Source organism: Myotis yumanensis, unplaced genomic scaffold (assembly GCF_028538775.1).
Source record: "Myotis yumanensis isolate MYYU_CA2020_CCGP unplaced genomic scaffold, mMyoYum1.0.hap1 SCAF_17, whole genome shotgun sequence".
In the NCBI taxonomy this organism is placed as follows: domain Eukaryota; kingdom Metazoa; phylum Chordata; class Mammalia; order Chiroptera; family Vespertilionidae; genus Myotis; species Myotis yumanensis.
The window spans coordinates 27,147,074-27,170,712 of NW_027223768.1; the positions used below are offsets into that span (position 1 = coordinate 27,147,074).

Below are 23,639 nucleotides of genomic sequence, written 5' to 3' on the forward strand. Positions count from 1 at the left end.
ATTATCTCTAACTTTCAGCGTAATGTTTCATTGTCAGTAGTTCTATTCACATTAAATAAATTGCAAAATATAGCTAGGAGACAATATATCTGGAATTTGAACTAGGGCTGTCAGATTTCTACTTTTTAATGCATATTTTAAGAGTTTTCTCATGCATTAATTCATTCATTCAGATAAGTATAAAAATAACTATACAGTGAGTTACATGCTAATAGGAGTACATATAAATTGTTATGGAAAATCCAATAGTGAATGTATAGCTGCTCTGAGGTAATGGAAAAAGTGTAATATGTTAATACATTAAACAATAACCACATGTAGTTAAAAGGCTATCATACTTACAATAAACGTATCCTCCACTTTTGCAATTCCTTTTCCAAATATGGTCCCTAGCTGATCTCCAACTCCAGCCAACAGGAAACCAAAGAGGGGAATTCCCAGTAAGGCATAGATGATACAGAATATTTTCCCCCCTTCTGTGCGTGGTGAGATGTTTCCAAACCCTAGATAAATTTAAGAGAAAAAGAATTCGGTTGTTTATAAATGAGTACTAGTTTAAAACACATGACTTCAAGGTCGATTCAAAAATTCCTAAATATTCTATCAATCACAGATTTCAACTAGTTTAAGAATCCTTTTGTATTACATAAACTCTTAATATATTTTAATATAAAATACACATAAGCAAACATCTCAACAATCTACAAAGTAAAGCCATCGTTCCAATTAAACTAGATAATGAAAACAGAGGGGGTAACACGTGTAATAAAGCAAATATTTAATTAAATGTACTTCTGTCTCTCGATACTTAAAATCCTGTTAGCTACAAGGTTTTCATTGCCACTTACTGAGAAGAGTGTATTGCTTTAAGGGGCCACTATTTGGTCACGTTAACCATACATTTTTCTCCCCCTAATATTTCCATCTTTCCCTTCTTCCTACTCAGGCAGTTTGGTGTTCATTGCTAGTCAACTCATCTACTGACGTTTTTGTTTTAATGTACGTATCTAATTTTCAAGAACTTTGCCTTTTGTCATTAGCCTGTTTTTATGAAATGAAAATAATAATTATATTCATTTCTTTGTTTTGTACCACGTATTAACTCAATTCCTTGAGCGAAGTGCTACCCTTCCTTTTTTTTAGGTGAATTTCTTCAAGTGTTTGCGAATTCCTGGCCATATTTTCGTACTTGTAAGCACAGTACAACACTAGATTGGTTAGTATTTGTGGCTGCAATGGATTTCCCAGTCTCAGGGAGAATCATGGTTGAGCTGGTGGTGTATGTAAGATTCTCTTTAAAGGAGCCCTGGTTGAAGTAGACTCGTGTTGGCCAGAAAGAGGGGGACTCATGTCTGACCAGGCTCTCCTAGTGGGTGTGCACTTCACATAACTCCTGAGAGAGAAGGGTCTCCTAATTCCTCATGATGGCCGCCAACTTCCAGCCACCAACTGCCCGCTACCCTGCTGCCTGCTCTGGGAATATCTCTAAACTTAACTCTGAAATGCTTGTATTCACATCTTTATTCTGGAGGTGAAGACTGGACACAGCTACAAAATTCCACAAATGCTGGTTAATTTATAGGCTATTGGCCCTGGGCTCCCTTCTGCTTCTAATTTTGGTGCCTTCAGAACAATTTTCTCTATGGAATCCTCTGTTTTGCTTCTATGGGGGACGTGGGCTCCCCAGTTCAAAAAGAGTTCATTGTCAATCTGAATCTATACTAATATGCTTCATATCATCCCCCAAATCCATCCTACTGTGGTTCCCTCAATCCTTCAACCTCCAGCCACCTCCCTGCCTTCAACCACACTATGGAATTCTTTTCCCATTATTTTTATGTTTTTTGTCATCTCAGTGCAACTTTTGGGGTATATAAGGTAAAATGCATGTTTATATCAAACAGCTGATAAAGTAAATTCATGTTGTACCAGATAAAGAATTAGATGTGTGAATTTAATGATGCTTTTTAAGGTGGTAAATACTGATCATCTAATAAAACGTCCACAGATTTAGAGTAAGATATGCAAACATCATGATTTTTTAAAGCATTTTACTTAAAAGTCTAAGATTATCTGATTGAGAGAGAAATCGGGATGAACAGCCTGTAAAAGTTTCACAATTTATTGTAGCCATTTCTGGATCCACCGCTCACTATATGTGACCCTGGGCAGATTATTTCCTCATCTGGTGACAGGGTACGATTGTTATTATTGTCTACTTCATCGAACTGTAAATACTAAGTCAGCTGTTACATGAAGAGTGCTTAGAAAAATCTATTATACGGTATGTGCTCAGTATACGTATGTTAGGCACTGTGATAATTATGATTATCATTATTATTGAAATAGTACCGGTAGAATCAAAAAGTAGCCAATCATGTATTTAACCCATGTATTTAAGAGCCAGCAGAATGGGGTCACGATTACACAATGCTCTCCACTGTGTTCGGAAATGTTCTGTCAACCGTGGGTGCCATCTTTTGGAAGGAGCATTGGCAAACAGCACGCAGAGAGGAAGGCAACTTCTCACCCTAATGGTTGAAAGGATGGAGGATGTTTATGCTGAAGAAAAGATGGAGAAGGGAAGAATGCAGCCCAGCTGCTCTCAACTATCAGAATGATTAAAACATGGGAAAGGAAAGAGGCCTACTGTGATGCTCAAGGCAAAGAACAAAAGGAAGTGATGCAAGCTACAGAACGGGAGCTCATGCTGGGGTAACTACAACTAAAACGGTGTAAGCGGCTGTAAGAAGCAGGCAGTTGCTTGCTGTTTGACATTTTGGACCGAGCAGTACCATCATCACATTTTGCCACTGTCCTCTTAAAGGACACTGTTTTTCCTGTTCCAGGATCCAATCCAAGATTATGCATTACATTTAATTAAAATATCTTTTTACCAGTAGTTTTTGTTTTAATCTCCTGGAATAGTTCCTAAGCCTTTCTCTGTCTTTCATGACTTTGACGTTGTTGAAAGAATACAAACCAGTTATTGATATTTAATTGTGTCTGGTACATCCTCACAAACAGATTCAAGTGATACATTTGTGGCAGGAAGATCACATACGTGATACTGGGTCTTTGTCGGTGCAGCACAACCAGAGGCACATGATGGTTTGTCTTAGGGGATGATGTTGACCTTGAGTAGTTGGTTAAAAATGTGTCCACTACGTTTTCCCATTGAGAAGTTACTATTTTGACCTTTGCAATTAGTAAGTCATTAAGGAGGAAACACTTTGAGAGTATGTAAACATTCTGTCCCTCAAACTTTCACTAATTAGTTATAGTATCTGGAAATAAGCACGTACACAGTGCTAGAAAACAAAATGTTGAAGGTAGGTGAAGCAGTGAGATAGTAAATGAGATAATAATAATTTCACATAGAAGATAAAAAGCCCAGAATTACTAACAGATCCCAGGGTGCGGAAAAAGGAATCAGAGGAGTGAGCAAGGTTGTTGTCCATCCACTGTCTTGTTCTGACGTGGCTTCAGAAACCTCCGTGGGTTGTAATGGACACAGAAGTCCCTATGGAAGAAGGAGGAGGGACTGGGAGCTCCTGAGTCAGGACAAAGAGCCTGCCATGGCTGGCCCTCAAGACCTAGGGAAAACTGGCAGGACCATGGGCTCTGATGTAAGGAGTCCACACATTTAACTAACTTACCTCCCATCTGCACTTATCTGCTCTTGAAACGTTCTCTATCAGAACAGTATGTGCAAAGGGTCCATCCAGGGCACATGCAAAAAAGGCCCAGAAACCTTGTATTGAGGCAGGTTAGTATAAAGCTAGGAAAATTCCTTGGCAAGTGGAATGGGGAAACGGACAGTTAAAGAGAAGGCTGAACAATTTACAGCCAGCTAGTAAATCACAAGATTTTTGTCTTCCCTAACCAAGGACACTCAGAAGCAAATGGTTTACATCTTCCAGACCATGCCCGGGCAGACGCACCTCGGTCCTACTCCCTTTCTGGTGACGTCTTTGAAGGTAAAACTGACCAGAGAATGATCCTGATCCCTCTCAATGCTCATTTTGATGCACGAGAGTGTCAAAGAACACATCTGGAAAGCTGATGAATATTCTGATTGAGACCTCCCCTAAAATTCCCCACCAGATAAAAACCCTTAAGACAAAGGACCCAGAGCGAGCTGTCCCTTGAGTATGCCTGTGCCTACATCTTCCCCACCTCTCCCCAGCCCTGCCCCGCCCCCCACCTTCTTCCCTCAGGCATGTATCTTTTGCTTTCTTTCTCCTAAACTCTAAAGCTCCCAGGAGATTTGCAACCAGGGGAGCAGTAGGCAATGGCAGCTTGTTCCGGGCTATACCCTGAACCTGTCTCCGAGAGTCCTCCTTTTGCTCATGTACCTTATTTCCTGAGTCCCTGCAGCCCAGCTGGCTCATTTCTTCTGCCTCTGAACTTTCTTTCTAAAGGGCCAAGGCAGCTGTGCCTAGGATCACTCCTATTGCTATGATCTTGCTTCTATCTTAAGCCATCTTTTGTTTCACTGTCCCCAGCTTTAATAAACGTACCCTCAGAGTCACGTGGACTCATGTCTTTAAATCTGTCCTGCATAAAGTCAAGAACACACACATTGCAGACCACTTGGGTCCTGGTCCCTTTCTGGGGACAGCATCAAGGTTATATGAAGAAGACAAAGGCCATCCCAAAGGTTAGAAAGTCAGGGGATGTTTAACCAGAACTACCAGTATCTGGACCAGTGTACTATTTCTGTACACGATCCAAGCACGGAACTCAACAACTTCAACCCTGTCCTATATTCTATCCTCAGTAAGTGAGGCACCATGAACAGGAAGTCCGTGGCACTTGCCAAGGTGGACTGTTTTGACATCAGTTCTCTGATTATTCCAGAGAGCCCTGCTAAGGTCCAACGCTGTTCGTTATTGCCTCTCCAGATGAATAACTATGTGGCCCTACCTCAGGGCCATTACCCTATTCCATCCCATTTCCTCTTTTTGCACAAGAGGACAAATGTCTTCCGTTATATCCATAAGAAGTAACGTGCCTCTCAGAGGATGGGGGTCAAATTTTTTAAAAAATATTTTTTTTAAAATTCTGACTGTGGCATTGCTATAAATAGATTCTATTGTTTAAAAAATAAAAGCCTACCTTTCAGAGGGCTCCATTTGACCTACACCATGCAAGTTAAAAGGGCGTAAGAAACCAGAGCTCTAGGTTTCCATCCATTACTGGTTCAGATTTGGCCCAGAGGCCAAATATATAGGAACTTCTGTGTCCATTACAACCCATGGAGGTTTCTGAAGCCATCTTCAGATAAGCTTATAGAGGATTTCCTCAGGAAGCCTGCTTACATCCCCAATACAATGGCCCCAAATCAAAAGAGAATTCTAGATAGAAGGAAATCTACCTTTCATTGATCAAAAAATTGAGACCAGTCCCTTGTGGCATCTCCGTGCTGCATTTTTATTACCTCCATAACAAAGTGAGCAGAAGGGCGCAGGAGTGAAGGAACCTGACCTGGTTCTTCTCTGAATGTATTCTGCTCCACCTTATAAACAGCTGCATGGCCACCATTATGCTGAGCTCTGTGGTTGAGCCTGTGCCTCAGGGTAGGCATTCCTCATTCAATCACCTCTCCCCAGTGCACACAAAGAGTGGCCTAGCAGTTTTCTGATGTAAAGGGAATCCCCACAAATTTCCTTGGGTGACAGAATCAAGTGGCTATTGGGGGGAGGGAGGGAGGGAAGATTTCTTATGGTTTTTCCCCCTCTCTTCTCTGTATAAAGTAAGAGTAGACGTCCCTCCAAGATTTACCACATGTTCTAACCAGTAAATAGACACCAGTTAACTGACTTGATATGATTAATAGCTTTATGAGTCATAGATGAAAGGTATCCTTTAACTCTAAGCCATAGTTTGTCAAGGTTTTAAAATATTAATCTTTGTGACTGTCTGGCCAAATCTTCATTGCCCAGAGGTGTGACAGACTATTATAACAAGATGAAAAAGAAACAGCATTAAGTTGCGGTTTCCTTTAACTCCTAAACGAATGTTGTTCCCCCTTGAGAACGCAGCTATCAGTGTCTGGCATCTCACATGCATAACAAGAGCGTGAAAGGAGTGTCAGTCATCCAGCTTCCAAAGAGCTCCAGGGACTAGGGCAGTGAGGAATGATGGGGCCTGGCCTTGGAGGAGGTAGGGTGGAGCAGAGACCAGAGAATGAGACCTGGGGGTTTAGGGGTGGGATTCAAGGGTTGGCTTGAAAACCAATTGTTAAATTTTCAGGAATTTTACAAGTCAGCTGACTTTACATTAGTAACTTGAAATCAGTTACACTAGGAATATTTTACACTGCAGAAATTAGCATGTTCTATGATTGAGGGCTTCCCCACCCCCTTGCCACCTACTATTTACCAATACGTTACAGAATAAAACAGAGTCAAAGTTAAGAAACTGTAAGTAGTCTGTGCCATTAATTTGGAGGGAAGCCCAGCCAATACCTGTAAGTCAACTCTTGGCATTTATAGGAGTACATCACACAGAACAGCTATCATCTCTTCTCTTCTTCATATCACTTTCAGGGAAGGACCTTCTGTAGGCAACTCCTGTAAGTCCACTGTAAGTGGATCACCTGGCAGGAGGCCCCTACCTGCCCCTGTCTGAACAGTCCCAAGTGGACAGTTCCATTTTCTGACGGAATTTATTGATACTACAGATAAACAATGCCCTCCTTCAAGCACTGCAAGCATTTGCAATTATTTAACTTGTCCTAATTTAATTAAATAAGGAAGCCATTAGACTGAGGTAGTTCTAATACCTTAGCAGCCTACTTAAGCAAACCCAAACCTAACCTAGAAAATGCTCCAAGGTTAAGAAACCAAAACCTAAGAACAACCAATCACAAACAGCCAACTGGAATTTCCCAAATAAGGCACCCCCTTAAGCGACAGCCAATCAAAAAACTTCTTTATAAAAATCTTTCCCTGGCTCCTGTCAGTGGATCCCTTCTAAACACTTCCTGTTTGGTATGGCCCAATTCAAATCCACTTTTGCTCAAATAGACTCTTAACATTTTTAATATGCCCCACTTTATTTTTTAGCATTTGCAACAATCCATTTAATAGCTATCTGATTTCATATGTATATATATTTTTTTCAAGTAGCTTGCCACTTACCATAATTGACAACCAATAAATATTTCTTGACAGGCACATAAACCTAAAAAAGCCTCACAATAGTCTATAAAGAGGGTAGAGATAAAGAAAAATATACAGACAAATACAGTGTTTCTCTGTGGGAACTCATAAAAAATTAAAAAGTTCTCCTTCATTAATAAATAAATGTACTATCTTTGCATTCAAAATAACCTAGTTTTTACATTTTACAACTTAATGAAATGATTCTAAAATGCATCTGGAATAAAATGAATAATAATAGTCAATAAATATTTAAAAGGAAGACTAATGTCAAGTTTACTGCCAAATCAAAAAGTTGCTATCTATAGTTTTAATTAAAATTATGTGGCAAATTACTAAATAAAAACAACAGAAAACACGGGAAAGGTTCCCAGCATGCAAATGAATTTAATATTTTATAATATTACCAGATCGATTAAAGTATCAAATATTTTTAATATGATCCAAAAATATTATACCAAAAAGATAGGAGAGTAGTTCTCTAAGCATAACTCCCAGGACAGAACAATAAAGAAAATGAAGGATAAATATGACTACACAAAAATATAAGAATGCTGTATGTGAAAAGAAGGGCAAAATCACTCTGTAAAGGCCAAACGTTTTCGCTGAGTCAGTGAAGAAAGACCCAAATGTTTCTAACTAGTCCTTGGAGGATATCTCTTGATCAAAGAGCTAAGCTTCCATTTCATTTTTTAGGGCTGAAGTAGCCTGAATTCGTCATGTTTGCACCTGTGATTTGAGATGTTCTAACTCAGTCTTTCATAACAATCACTTAAACCTTAGATTATTACTTAAGAATATACCTACTAATGGAAAACTTCACATATCCATATTGATAAAACCAAAATACATTATTGGTTAAGTGTCCATGGGATAATTTACCCTGTCAAATGGCCAAATTTCACAAATAGGTTCACGTTCGTTGAAAAATATCAGGGTAAACTTGTAATAAGCGATTATTTGGATAATAGTGGTCTTTCTACCCTCTGCGTGAGACTTACATAAAGTAAGTAACATAGTTAAACTGTTTAGACTTGCTGGCTGCAGCAACATACATACTTTGGACTGAAGGGTTCTATTTGTCTACTTTGCATTTCATGAAATGACTCTTTTAGCCAGCTTTCAATGTGGAGGTAGGAGTTTATGGTTACTTTTATTAACAATAGAAATGATAAAAGCAACAATAAATTAAAATTGCATTTACATAAACCCTTTGGAAGTTAAAGACATTTTTTTAAAATCGAAGTAATTCTGAGCAAAAATTTAGGATGTAGGACTCTAATACCCCAATTCCATGAAGAGAAGATTTGGGTAAGACAAAAAATGCATACTATTATTTTACTCAGTTCAATTCTACATCACAAAGTATGAAGCTATACATAGGAAAGAAGGAATAAAATATCACCAGAGCAATTTGTGTGATTAAATTCGGTTCACTGAAACACTTATCAATAAACACTATAAGCCAATCCCTGTGCTAGATACTGAAAACACAAAAGATAAAGAAATCACTGCTTTAAGAAATTCCAAATTATTAATAAAATCGATTAAATATGCTCTCTACCAACTTTCCTTTAAACATTAATGAAGGTAAGCACACAAATGGAGAAAGATTTGCCACACCAAAAACCAAGGATGGCAATATGGGCGTGAAAAACATTCCCATTAAAACACTGGGTTGGCATAATGTGGGTCCTATGTTTATTTTGATCTCTGAAACAGCCAGCCTCCTGGGAAGAGGCCAAATTAGGTCTATTCAAATGTCGAATCTATTTAGAGGCCAGAACTGCTCTCAAAATGCAGCATTTAAGCTCTAAAGGTAGGACAGTTTGAGTTCTGAATAGTACTGTTCCTTTAAAAATAATCAGACTAGTTTGTTTCATGTCCCTCCCGACAGTAATTCAGGTGAGTGACTATCAGAGATAACTATAGTGGCAGCTCATTTGGCCTTGCCACTCTCTTTGACTGACTTTTTTCTTTAATATCTCATGGGTTGTCTTACAAAGGGTTTCTTAGTGAAGGATTTGTTTTCATAGAAGCCTGCCCCTTTCCCAGCCCCTACCTCCCCACATCAGGAGTGCTGGGGAGGCCCCTGAACGCTGTCATCTGAAAAATACCCTGTCCCAATACTCCTGGCCTCGCCAACACTATCTTGTTAGGTTCAAATCAATCACCATGGGATGGGGCCAGGGTTCTCAAATCTCTCCCATGCCCAGATCCAAAGGCCATACAGCTCTGAAGGCTATGAGGAGACACCCTCACCACCCTAATGCTTCGATTCTCCTTCCGGCTTCTGAAAACTTCCACTGCCACCACCCCAAGACATCAAAATAGCCTGACTGTGGTCTTTTCCCAGCCCAATCCATCTCATAATAGTTCATTCTCCCTAACGCACAGCTTTCATCCTGATACTCGGTAACTTTATAAATGTCCCAGGGTCAAGTCAATGTACAAGTTACCACTTTATATTTCCCAATTGTTAGAACTTCTAGGAACATCAGATTCATCATCACTCACTGAAAAAAAAAAAAAGCTGGACTATTCTGATTCCTCACATTTTTAATGTTGTTTGCTCCTTCTAGAATATAAAATTGGGAGCAAACCCAAGCAAGTGATGTGTCCTGACGCTCCACCCTCACTAGCCTCAAAGTAAATCTGCCTCTGCCAAATTATGATGTAGGATGACCTTGATTGGAGGACCTCTTCTAGACTGACTATGGTATTACTACTATGTTACTATACTGTCATTACTACTAATAAAATAATTCTCACTACCAGTAATAAAAGCAATGGTCAACTGGCCAACACTATTATTTACTGAACACTCTCTCTGTACTATAGGCCAGATATAGTGCTAATCCCTTCCTAGGCACACCTAATTTAACTTTCACAACTCTATGAGATTTAATTACAACTAATTATTCCCACTCTCTGCATGTGGAAGCTGAGGTTTATTGAAGTGAAGTATTGGGTTCAAGATTAAACATACTAAATGCTGATGCTGAGATTTAATGAGTAAGCATTTGGGATCAAGGCTATAGATACCCTTCCTCAAACTTAAAAGATTGTCTTAATTATATAACCACAGAGTAGGTATTCATACCTATGGCCCTACCATTCTGCCAATATCTGCTGTTTTTCCTAGTCACACTGGGAAGGAATGTAGAGGTGCATCGAAATAAGTGTGTCCATTTATTAAAGTAACTAACTCAAAGGGTTGTTTTAATATTTTTTAAAATATATTTTTATGTATTTCAGAGAGGAAGTGAGAGGGAGAGAGAGAGATAGAGACATCAATGATGAGAGAGAATCATTGATTGGCTGCCTCCTGCACGCCCCCTCACTGGGGATAGAACCCACAACCCAAGCATGTGCCTTTGACTGGAATCGAACCGGGAACCCTTCAGTCCGCAGGCCGACACTCTATCCACTGAGCCAAACCATCTAAGGCGGGTTGTCTTGATATTTTATTTTAATGTTAACATCACCAAACTTCCTCTTGGCCCAGAAGCCACTTGATTGACACAGTATTTCACAAGATGTCTCCCTTGCTATCTTTAGTTGCAACTTACATAATAAAATCCTACACCACACTTGTAAATTTGCAGTTCTTTAAGAAGTGACATGTTTCTTGCCATTGTTTATTGCATGAGCTCCTAGCAAACATATTTTCCTAACAACATACAACTGCAGTTAAAGGTGGAGGGGAAATTCCCTTGCAAAGGAATTTTGCCAAAGAACAACAATAATAATCGATCTGCATATTGTTTCCTAACTTACCCAGCTTTTTCTTCAATGCATTGGTTTACATCCTATCCCCTTTGCACCTATGCAGATATGTGCTTGGTAAGTGGGGGGAGGGAAGGAGATAATGAGAGGGGAGCAGGGAGCAGGGGTAACAGTACACTTAAATAGTATTAGACCACCACCCAGTGTTCCACTGGTGACAACAGCCTCCAGCAAACATGACCTGGGAGAAGTGAAACAGCTCATCTCAAGGCCCTTCTCGAACCCCACAGGCCACTTACTGTGAGAGCATCTCACTTTTCTGGATTTGATTGTGTTTAAAGATGTGCATTTTTAATAAGATGTGACCACTAAATGACCACTCTTTTATCTTCAGCTGAAGCCAATAAACAGATCTGTTCAAGATGTAATGAAATAATCCTGTAGAAATAGCTGTAAATTCGCATGCTATTAAACTGCCTCTTATTATCTGATTCTGCTCTCATCCCAAGGTAACATAAGCTTTCCCATGTATTGATAGAGATTGTAAGTCTGGAATCTAAACTTTTATGATAATGCATCTCCTGAATATCACACTTTAAAGGTTACTGTTAGAAGAATTTTCCTATAGGAACATCAGTGTAATTTGATGTTATATTCCTGATCATACTTGGCATCAAACAATAAACCATGAAAGCAATAAGTAAAACTATACTGTTGATTAGCAACGATTCTCCTTGACCAAATTTGGGTCAGGCTCTTCTGAGCTCTCTTTTTCTCTAAGCCTTGTGATGCTGTGGCCCTCCTTGTAAAGTCTACTTCTAGCAAGATTCCTGCTAAATCAGTTTAGCCAGGATTCCCCATCCTCAATATCTGATTACCCTTGATAGCTAATCTGCCACCACCACCCAGGTGATATTTGATCTGCCTTATAAGTCTTTAACAAGAATCCTATTAGGTTATATTAAACAAAATCCTCCCTTATCCTAAGGCTTCCCTTTAGTAATTTTCAACCTACTGGCCCTACTTCTTGCTTCCTGGTTGTAAATTTCCACTTTGCCTGGTTGGAGAGTTAAGTCCAATTCCCCTCCCCTTCAAGAAGATTCCATGGCAGTGGTCCCTACTCCTTCCACGATAGTCCTGAATAAAATCTGCCTTACCATTCTTTAACGGTATCGTTGAACACTTCTTTCTTTAACACTATGAGCAGTAAAACAATAAAACTCACCTATTATCAAATTGCCCTAAAAGTAATATAACAGCAATAATAAATGCAAAATTCCTTTTTTTTTTTCATTTTAAAAAGATGAATCTTGGTGGATATTAACCTGAATTATCAAGAAAGCTATGCTATTTTTGATTTATAATAATTTTCCTCCGTTGCAAACAGACTCATTCACATTTATTTTCAAGAAAGTGCTCTTTATTTTATAGCATAGTGGTTAGGACTGCAGGCTCTTGAGCCCAAATATATTGGTTTGAATCCTCGCTTTGCCATTCTGCCACTGAGAAAGTTACTTTAAAAAAAAATTTCTTGGTGGCTCAGTTCCCCCATTTTAAAAATAAAATTTTAATTCCTTCATGTGTATGTGAAACAATACACATCAAGGAATTAGCATGGTGCCGGGCACATGTGAGTCAATGAGTATTAGCCAGCTCACGTCGCTTTCTTGACCGTAAATAAAGCATGGCTCGGGCACTGCCACTGATGCTCAGAATGTGTCCACTGTTGATAAAAATAATGCTGGTGATGGTGATGGTGGTGCTGCTGCAGCTCCTTTTTCCCCCTGAAACATCTTTACAGTAAGGAGTTGAGCCAACTTGCTTATTCCTGCTTTTTACTTTGCCGATTATACAAGGAACAAACACAGCTATTACTTGATACCAATCAAAAAATCCATAAGGCAAGTGCTCCAAGTTACTGTAATTCACCTTTATTGTCACAGCCAAGCAGGCATTGGCCTCCAGCAGAAGACTGCATCCTCCATCAGCAAGTGGCAAATGTAATCATTGCATCCCAGCCACACCTGCGATTTTGGAGGAATTACTTTGACATATCTAGGAGGATTGCTAGACCGTATCTTATCTGAGATGGCCCATTATTTTTCTATATTCACAATACAAAGCACCAAGGATTGAGGGGGAAAAGGCACCTAAATTTTTTAACACTCCGGTGTGGGGTGAATTTCCCGCCAAAATATAAGATGGCGCGGGCAATTATTTAGGTTTCCCGCGCAAAATCAGGGATTTTTATGATACCTATTACCCCAATGGGTATGAAACGGTTCGCATACGCAGGTAGGTATCTTTGTGAACGGCAAACAAACAAATATTTGGTAATACGCAGTTACAATCGGCCCGAGTTTACACGTTTCCCGCACTCCACCGCAAATCTATATGAACCGAGTTAAGACGGCTCCCACGGAGTACGCGCAATTCACGCGAGCCGACTTAACTCGCTTCCCCCACTCCAAGTGTTAAAACAAAACTGTAAAATGTAAAAGTTGAAATGGCCAATAGAATTCTAATCCCTTCATTACCCATTTATGGAAATCTGAGGCCAGGAAAAATTGAAATATTGGTGATAATCAGGTAGCACAGGTTAAGGAGATAAAATGCGAAGTTTTCAAATGTTGAGTGTCTATAGTTAATAAAATTTAACTTGAAATTGGGGGGTAAGGAAATATGCTTGCCCTGGCTATTACCTTGGGGCAGTAATTCAGAACTCATCTACTGTTGTCAGTGTCAGACAGGAGTGGGGAGAGTGACAGACAGCCTACCTGAAAGATGCATAATTATGCTGACACTGAACTTGATGATGACAACTGAGGTTGAGCCACCAAAGCCATTAAGGGTCATCAATTAAACTCAGTTTAAATTCAACATCCATTAGCGTCTTTCTGATTCATCTCTAGTCTGAGATTAGGTTCCCATGCATTCTTTGATTTTACATCTTTGAACTAATTTATTTGTATACCTTATTTTTTATAAGGTATGCTATAGAGGAACATTAATAATGTACATTATACATGTTTAAAAACTATATCCTCCATAAGAGTAAGGCCATGTAGCCTCAATATTGTATAAGGTTTTCTCATACAGTGTAAAGGCAAATATACTTTGCTTAATTCAATATTTATAAGTAAAAAGAATCTTGGAGGATACATCAGAATCCAGTGCTTTTCAAGCCAATTTGTGCAAATTACTTGTGCATTTTCCAAAAGTAACAATGGCATAGCTCTAGAAAGGCGGAGTCTTAGTAGTAAGTCTCTAACTGGTAGGAGACAGAGATGAATAGGTATCATCAGTTCACTTAAAATTTATGGTAAAACCCACATACCTACTTTTCTCAAGGTATGTTGCAATACCAGGGGTTACAAGCGCCAACATGGCAGCCAGGATCTGAGGGTTTAAAACCCTATTAATGCCATGTACTCACTGCATAACTTAGGCACATTATTTAATCTCTCAATACCTTTATTCACTATCCCAAAATGGGAGTAAAGACAGCAAGTACCTTACAGAGGTCTTGTAGGGATGAAAGCTTTAGATATGTAAAAAGCACTTAAAACAGTACCTGGAACATACTAAGTGTTAGTATTAGTTTGTTATTAAGCCTGTCCACATTGAATTAAGTAAAAAGAACTTTTGTGGCCCCTGCTCCCAATCTAAGTCCACAAATTAGAAAAACAAATCCAAAATAGGAAAAAAAGAAGGCAATGTAGAAAACTTAAAAATAAATATCTTTTAGATTCCCAACTGCCACTACTCCCAGCCTATTTTCCTGGTCTACTTTTCCCCTAAAGCTATAGTATAATTAACAAGTAGCATGCTATATAGCTTACTTCCTTGCTAAGTCTCTCATTAGATTTTTGTCTATTTATCTGATGTACTCCAACCACCTAGAAACTATTCAATAGTCACTCAATAAATATTTGCCAAGTAAATGACTCTGAAAATGGTATTACTGCAGGGCCCAGAATATGTTTTCAAAGCACAAAGGAGAGAATAAAACATCATATCTACAATTTGGAGCCTAAAACCAACAACAACATAAAAAAAAAAAAATGAATTCACTGGGATCTAAAGTCAAAATTAAGTAAAGAAAAAGAGATGTGCATGATAATAAAATATGAAAGAAAGTTAAATGTCCAATTGCAAAATTAAAATCTATGTTCCAGATAATTAAGGAGCAGAATTGAAATAATATAAAGTCTAATTAGAGCTGTAGCTTATAGAATATAAATGATTTTCCAGAATTACAGAAAAAAAATAAAGGTAGAAAGAATTTTAAGAGGCAAATTATATATAAAGCAAACAAAGGAACAACATAAAAATTGTCAGTGTCCCTAAAGGTGGAAAAACAAAATCATTATAATAGAATAATCAGAACTATACATAAACAAGGGTTTTTCTAAAATAAAACAAAATAAATGAAACCAGCACAAGATTAAAAGAAAAATCTCTCATCTAAAAATAAAGGGGGGGGGGTAAGAAGGGGAGAGTTAAGAGAACAGGTTACCAATTAAAGCAGAAAAATCAGGCCAGTATCAAACTCCTCCTGTGTAACAGCAAGTGACAAAAGAACAATAGAGAAATATCTACAGTTGCGATAGGAAAAAGTTGCAATCTGAGAATTTTATACCTGACCAGGTGTGCAAAAGAAAGCCAATTGCAAATATGAAAATATTTATTCCACTTGCATTGAAAAAATTGAGAATAATATAAGTCAATTGCGAGATAAATCCTCATAATAACAAGGTATTTCTATGGCATGCTGCATTCTTTTTCTCCCAGTTTAACTGACACATTTTGGGTCTTACATAACAATTTAGATGACTGGATCGTGTTGTCTAGAGAATAACTGAACAAAACTTTTTTTTCCTATACAAAAGTAAAGCTGCATGATATAACTGGTAGCTGTTATAAAAGACAAGTATATTAAGTAATGACTTCCTGTATCTTTGAAGTTCATGTTAAAAAGCCTACTTTTATTTTTAGGGTGTTTTTTTTTTTTATTGAAAGACAAATAAGACATTTAAGGACAGATATCTTATGCCAACAAGCTCAGATTCATAACACCCATAAGGATCACGGGTATTATTATATTAAATATCTCTAAAAATCGGCCATCATGATATGATACAAACTATATCAAGCATATATAGGAAAATCACGATAAGAAAACATGGGCATATCTAGTTATATTCTTTTTTATACATTTCTGGATTTTTCTATTAATCACATATTTCCATATATAAAAAAACAATTTATATGATAAATTTTTTGATAAATAAAATTTTATAAGTAAAGTAGAGTAACAATCATGATTTTTTTAAAAAGCATAGGAAAAGGACTATGAAAAAGTGATCCTGGGCCCTGGCCAGGTGGCTCAGTTTGTTAGAGCATCATCCTGATACACTAAGGTTGCAGGTTCAATCCTCGGTCAGGGCACATACAAGTACCAACCAATTAATGCATAAATAAGCGGATCAACAAATTGACATTTCTCTCTCTTTTGCTCTCTCTTCCTTCCTCTCTCTCTCTCTCTAAAAAAACAAAAAATAAATAAAATGGGATACGAGATAAAGGAAAATAAATACAAGTATATTTATTATATATGTTATATAATATTTAAATATCCAATGAGCATTATAGTGACAAATACCTAATGATCATCAAAAAGGCTAAAGATATGAAATGTTCTTTTCTTTTTACTGAATTTATTGGGGTGACATTGGTTAATAAAATTATACAGGTTTCAGTGTACAATTCTATAATACATCATCTGTATATTGTATTGTGTGTTCACCACCCCAAGAAGATCTGACATGCTCTTAAATTGGAATAATATGCAGCTGCTAAAACAATGAAGCAAATCTTCAGAAAGTGATAAGAAAAAAATTCCAAAAATATATTATTATGCGGAAATAGTAAGATAGGGTGGGTTTCACTTGTATAAGGAAGGACCACGTATATATTAATTACACACACATATATATTAATTACACACACATATATATATACACCAATGATTTCTAGAATAACAACATAAAATGGTAATAGTGATTGCTTCTGTTTAGAGAATGAGAGACTGGGGGTCAGCTGCAGGGGATTCTCCCTCTATATAAGGGGTCCTTAAAAAAATATACAACATTTCAACAGCTGATAACTCAATTTTGAAAATGAACTGCATATTAATAAACACTGACTTTGTAATCATTCAAAGTCTGTATACATTTTTTGGGAACACCAAAATAAATAAGTAAATATATATACTAGAGGCCTGGTGCACAAAATTTGTGCACAGGTAGGGTCCCTAGGCCTGGTCAGAGATCGGGGCCAATCTGTGGGGTGAACGGCAGGCGATCGAGGGGCCCCCACTGGCACCCCCCTTGGCTGGCCTGGGGCCTGCAGGCTGGGGATAGTTCCTGCATTGAGTGCCTGCCCCCTGGTGGCCAGTGCATGTCATAGCGACCAGTCATTCTACCGGTCCTTCTGCTGTTTGGTCAATTTGCATATTTGGCTTTTATTATATAGGATATAAGTATACATATTTAATATTTTTATTGCATTTGAGAAAGAGAGAGAGAGGAGCATCTATGTGATTGGCTGCCTCCTGCACACCCCCCACCAGAGACCTTGCCTGCAATCTGTGGAATGTGCCCCAACCAGGAATCAAACCAGCAACCTATTTGTGCATGGGATGATACCCAACCAACTGAGCCACACTGGCTAGGGCTGTCACTGTATATTTTTTATCCTGCTTATTTGTTTCTCATTTGTTTGTTTAATTATATAAACGTACTCCTCCTTACATTTTTTTAAGTAAAATTATACAGCACCTGATTTTAAGTAAGCACATCATTAATTGCTCACTATTTGCAAGCTCAATGTTGCCCTATAAAAGAATGTGATTTATTTTCTGTATTGACATAGGCAAACACCCATCCAGAGTTGCCTTGATTTATGTATCTTTCCCAAAGTTTCCATGAATTTTGAAAGGCAATTAGCACTGCACATCTTCAGACTTTTGGCACATAATTGTAAACTGGAACCAGAAAACATGGTAGAAAAGACAAAAGAGTTTATTAAATGTGATTTACAATCAGGTCCAATTTTTCTCCCTATAATTACCCATAATTAAGAATGTCTTTATCATAACAACCTGCTATTATCATAAATCCATAATTTCCACTCTCTAATTTATCCCCCAAAGATATTTTTCTGGCACTTAAATTTCATTTTCTTGAAATTTTTTTCCCAAAGCCTGAATTTTTTAAACCCAGAATGTCGTGGATGGAGATTGGACTTTCGTGTTCTGAACTATAACATTTCCCATCATGTTTACAGAAAAGAACTCAGAATCTGCAGGAGCTTGGGACAACTGCAAGAAAATGTTTGACTCTATAATGTCACTCAGAGCCCAACAACAGGAGGTTGTTTTATTTTTAGAAACAGTTTCACATGGTTTCCTTTTGAGCTCTATCCTCAGGTCTTTGTCATTATTTAATCTGCTAGCTTCTACCTGAGCATATTGCAACATGGTATTTTCTCTCAATTTGTGAAGTGCCACTAAAGTTTCATTTTTCATCACTCTGAAAAGTAGACTTATTTCAGCCAATGGTTTTAACCCCCTTTGAGGACTGTGAACGCTTTTGAGAATCTGATACACACTGTGGACCTTCTCGCCAGAAGATACCATCTTAAGCCCTCAAAGCTTATCCACATAACTTCCAGAGTTTACAAAAATTAAGTCACAAAGCTTATTTCAATCTTCACTGAACAATGAAGAGAAATGGAGAAATACAGCGAACTCTTTTTTAAAAAGTCAATATTATGTACATCGTAAACATTATTAAATATATTGTCCTTTTAGTTTTCATAACATCCTACGAGACAGCAAGCACGTGTATTAATATTCACCTATTAAAAAGTTTAGACTAGCCGAAACCGGTTTGGCTCAGTGGATAGAGCGTCAGCCTGTGGACTGAGGGGTCCCAGGTTCGATTCCAGTCAAGGGCATGTACCTGGGTTGCGGGCACATCCCCAGTGGGAGGTGTGCAGGAGGCAGCTGATCAATGTTTCTCTCTCGTCAATGTTTCTAGCTCTCTATCTCTCTCCCTTCCTCTCTGTGAAAAATCAATAAAATATATTTAAAAAAAAAAAGTTTAGACTAGCCCAATGAAGGAAGCCACTCAGAAACGTAGTTCAATGATGTAGTCAAAAATCACACAATGAATAAATATTAGACTCAAGACTCCAATCCACGTCTTCTATTCACAGACTGCATTCTTTTTTCCTTGCTTTAAACTCTTTTCTTTAGTCCCTGGTTGGCAAACTTTTCCTGTAAAAGGCCAGATAGTAAATATTTTCAGCTTTGCAGACCCTATGGTCTCTGTTGTAACTACTGGGCTCTGCCATTGTAGCAAGAAGATAGCCAAAGACAACACTACAGTAGACGGGTGTGGCTGTGCTCTAACGACGACCCACCAGGAGGCAGGCTGGACTTTGCCCACTGGCCATAGCTTGCCGACCCCTGCAGTGTTTTGCCTCTACAGCAAAAAAGAAAGTCAAGTTTTTAAATGTATTTTCCTGAATGGTTTGAATGTTTTTACCATGATTTTGACCTCATTAAGTGAACGTTACTAAAATGCGAGTGAAATCCCTAACTAATACCATCAATATCAGCAAAGTCTCTGCAAAAAAGAAGCTAAGATTATAACTTTACACATTTATTTTTACTTGGAGATAGTTTTCCTAGTGAAACCACTCTATAGGAAGGTAGTTCTGGGTCACGATCTCCTTCAATAATACATAGAGCCAACATTACATGTGAAAAGTAAAAAAATATCCTATTGCAGTGATGGGGTTAAGGAAACAGTTTGGAAAGCAAATTAAATATTTTCTTATAATGTTTAATCAGTTTGAATATCAAGTAACCCTGAAGGAGGGCATTCAGAGTTTTACAGAAGAATGTATTTTCTTTCTTTGTTAATACCAGTAATATAAATAAATGTGCAAAAGATAATATTGGCTTGTTTTCACAAAAGAAAAATGACTCTAATAGTAAAACCAGCTTCTCTAAATTGGTATACTGTCATTCAGGGTACAAACTATTTTCACGTACATAATCTTATTTAACCTCCACAACAACTCTGATTGTGAGAAACACTAGGCCCATTTGACAAGTGATAGAATTAAAGATAATGAAACTGTGATTTGCTCAAGAATACAACCCTAGCTCATAGCAAAGACAAAAACCTAAACGTACATTTTTCTGAAATGAAATTTGACATTCCTTCAACTATATCACTCCTTTAAAAAAAAACCAGGGAGGAATATTTTCATTCTAAGCTGTGCTAAGTAATAGTAGGCTAAGTGGCTGCATGAATACATATAACACATTATTTAGGTGTAGGAGCTATTACCTACATCTATTTTTTATGCACCAAAATAAGTCACAGCATAGTTTCCATTAAGGTACCTACAGAAAGCATGGAAATTACCTATTAGAACATGTGTTCTTTTTGATCAGAAGCTATTTAGGCAGATTATGACTTATTCCATACCCCTTCTTTTCTTTCTTTCTTCTCTTGCTGTTTGCCTGTGAGACTTTCACTCTGTTAGCATCTTCAATAAGGGAAAGCTAAGCAGAGAGGGGAGAAGTATAACACTCAACTAAACTGGCCCACAGGTTGTTTCTGTTTTAAACATAAAGTTGAAAGGGGTACAAGTGTAAGATTAGTCATTAGTAGGCATTTTTGATGACCTGTGACTTTGAATTGTTCCTCCTGTCCACATACGGTGGGGCAAAAGTAGATTTACAGTTGTGAGTAGGTGAAACACAGAGTTTATTCATTCATTCATTCATTCATTTATTTATTTATTTATTATGGTATTATTTTCCATACCAACAACTCTAAACCTACTTTTGCCACACGCTATATTTCCGCCAATGGGATGTCAGAATCAAGAGTTGGCTGCATGGAATTCCTTTCCATTTGGAGTTAGCCTACTCTGCGTTGGACTTTATGTGCACACAAACCACAATACTTACACATGACCTTCATTTGGCACAGGTACTTCTTTTGCAAACATCGTGCTGTATTTACAGTACCACATACACAACAATGCCAATTTTCCAAGAGTAACATTGCACAAGTCTAAAAATTTATTTTAGAAAGGACTGGGAAGGAAACAAATATGTAGCATAATGACTAGCGGAAAGCCAGGCAGGCCCACACAAATGTCATGACATTCCTTCCTTATCAAATGAAATACTTGAGACAGTTACAAAAAGTATTTTTCTGATAATCATCTCACCTAGTTTTAATCACTTCCAGAGCCATACCTGCATAGCCAATGGTCAGTTCGATGCCCTGTAAAATCTATAATTTATGACAAATAGTGCTAGATTTCAGTGGTTAGGAAGGGGGAGAAGACAAAGCAAAAATAGATTCTGTGTGTATTCAGGGCATTAACTTCATGATAATTCTTTGCTTCCAATCTTGGAGTAATTTCTTGATCACAAAATCTGACAGTGATTGTTTTCCAGAAGATTAAATATGTTACTGCAAACTTTTCAGAAGTATGCAGAAATATAGTGTGTTTTGTTTCAGAATGCAAGCAATTCCTGACTTGAACACACCCAAGATGTGTCTGACTACTATGCTAATACCATAGCCAGCCCTCCTCTCACTGGGAGTTCCAGTTTCTGTTAGATCTATGCTCTCTTGTTCTGTGTTCTTCTACTACAAAACAGAAGAGGAAGGAGGAGGAGGAGGGGGACAGGGAGGGAGGCAGGAAGGGAGGGAGGCAGGGAAGGTGGATGGGGAGAAAAAGGAGAAGAGGGAGGAGGTGGGGAAGGAGGAGAAGGGGAAGGGGCAGGGGAAGGAGCAGCAACTTCCTCACTCCTGAGAAGATTATTTCTCTAATCCTTCAAACCAGCACAAGATTCTGGGATTCTGAGTACCAGGTGCTCTGAACTCAACCTCTTTGTGACTGATGTGACATACATATGTAATGAGAAGAGAAGATGACTAATCTATTTCATTATTGCTTTGGAGTCTACAACACTATTAATGCAATAATTCAGTTTTATTGCCTATCAAATATAATTTTGAACTCTACAAACTTAACTACCATTCATAAGACATATTCTCTGAGAAATGCATTTTAACTTAGAAAATAAGTAAACCTATGTGAATGGCAGGAACATAGATTATTAATATCCTGAGATGGGTTTTTATTTCCATTAATTTAAGTGGATGGGAAGAGAAATGGGAATGAAAAACCCAAAATGATTTCTTAATTTCAACGTCGGTATTTCAAATGCCCAACACCAGAGTCACATATTTTGGGAAAAATAAACACACACTTTAACAAACTGGTATAAAGAAAAATACAGGGATTTCAGTTGGGGCTGGAAGTCACCTCGAAAGATTATCTATGTTTTAAGCTACCTCACAGAACATTAACTTTCCTTTAAAATGGGTTTCCAAAATCCAATATGCAGTTTTCTGAGACTGGCTAAGAGACCAGTGAAATGCCACCGAATTAGGAGTGTACTAAAGTAATAAGGTAACACCCACCCACCAAAGTTGCAATGACATCACCCCCTGGGAAGATGCTAACTGGCAAATTCTACACCACCGCTTCAAGTGCATTCATTTCCCAGTTCAGCGAGTGGCTCCTTGAGATCACAGAATTGAACAATTTCCCCCTCACCCTCTAAGTTGTAGCTTTTTTTACCAAATCCAACAGAAAGGTCCCGGGCTCCCTGCTGAAGAATGTATAAGGCTCTACAGCTTGCAATACACCCTCTGCATTTCCAAAATAGACCTCTTCTAAGAAGATAAAAACCCAGATAAACTGTTTGATACAGCTACTCCAAATCTTTAATTTTTTTTATTTCGTCTTGTTTTTCTAATCGTTAAGCGTTAAGCGAAACAGGCAAAATAGGGGTTTGCAGTAAATCCGTGACAACTGTCGTAACAGCTTTAGCAATGCAGCCTGGGTAGAAGCAAATCAAAAGTCCCCGTGGTTGGTCCAGGATATAGAAACTACATAACTGAATTCAATCTCCACATTCAAGTGGTAGAAAACCAGTGCTTTGTGACTGTGAGCACAGCTAGTCCAAGGGAAAGCTTCCCATAGGACCTAGCGTGATGCTTTGGGACCTTAGAGCTGCTGTACACCACAGTGGTGCCCTTGTCGTTACGCATTGTGACAATCAGAGATCATGATGGTTAAGGGATAAGTCTGGGCAGATCTCAGCCCCAGCATCCCAATTTGCTTCCCACTGGGGGAAATTTTATCATGGTTAATGCCTTATTTAATCACATTACATTTTATTTCTATCTTCAAATTGACCTCAAAATAGAATGCAGTTGTCCATAATTTTGACAATAGCCTTTCCTACAGTATCAGTGATTTCCTATTAGCTTTAAAATAACAAATTTAAAACCCGATACCCCTATGGCAGTATTCTCGGAAATAAGTATATCTCCATCGGAAAACTTTCTTCTTTTAAATCATATATCTGTCCACTGTTCACCCTCCTAAGTTCAAGTCGACATCTTCTCTCCTGGTCTCCTTGCTTCCCCCTTTGCCCTCTGAATGGCAGCCTGAGTCAGGTCATGTCTCTCTTCTGCTTAAATCATTCATGGTTTCCCACTGAATTTACAGCATTCCCTTGACCTACCAGGTCTTACACACCCTGGCTCTTGTTAATCTTGCTAA

At 38.1% G+C, this 23,639-nt stretch overlaps 1 protein-coding gene across 3 annotated transcripts in view; it reads right to left on the reverse strand.

The window, feature by feature from the left end:
• The window catches only part of KCNK2 (potassium two pore domain channel subfamily K member 2), a 151,222-nt gene that overhangs the window by 43,471 nt on the left and 84,112 nt on the right, over nucleotides 1-23,639 (reverse strand). For all 3 annotated transcript variants that reach the window (XM_070396722.1, XM_070396723.1, XM_070396721.1), the window contains exon 4: nucleotides 343-503. In XM_070396722.1, the coding sequence (XP_070252823.1) occupies nucleotides 343-503 (161 nt within the window). The remainder of the gene's footprint in view (nucleotides 1-342; nucleotides 504-23,639) is intronic.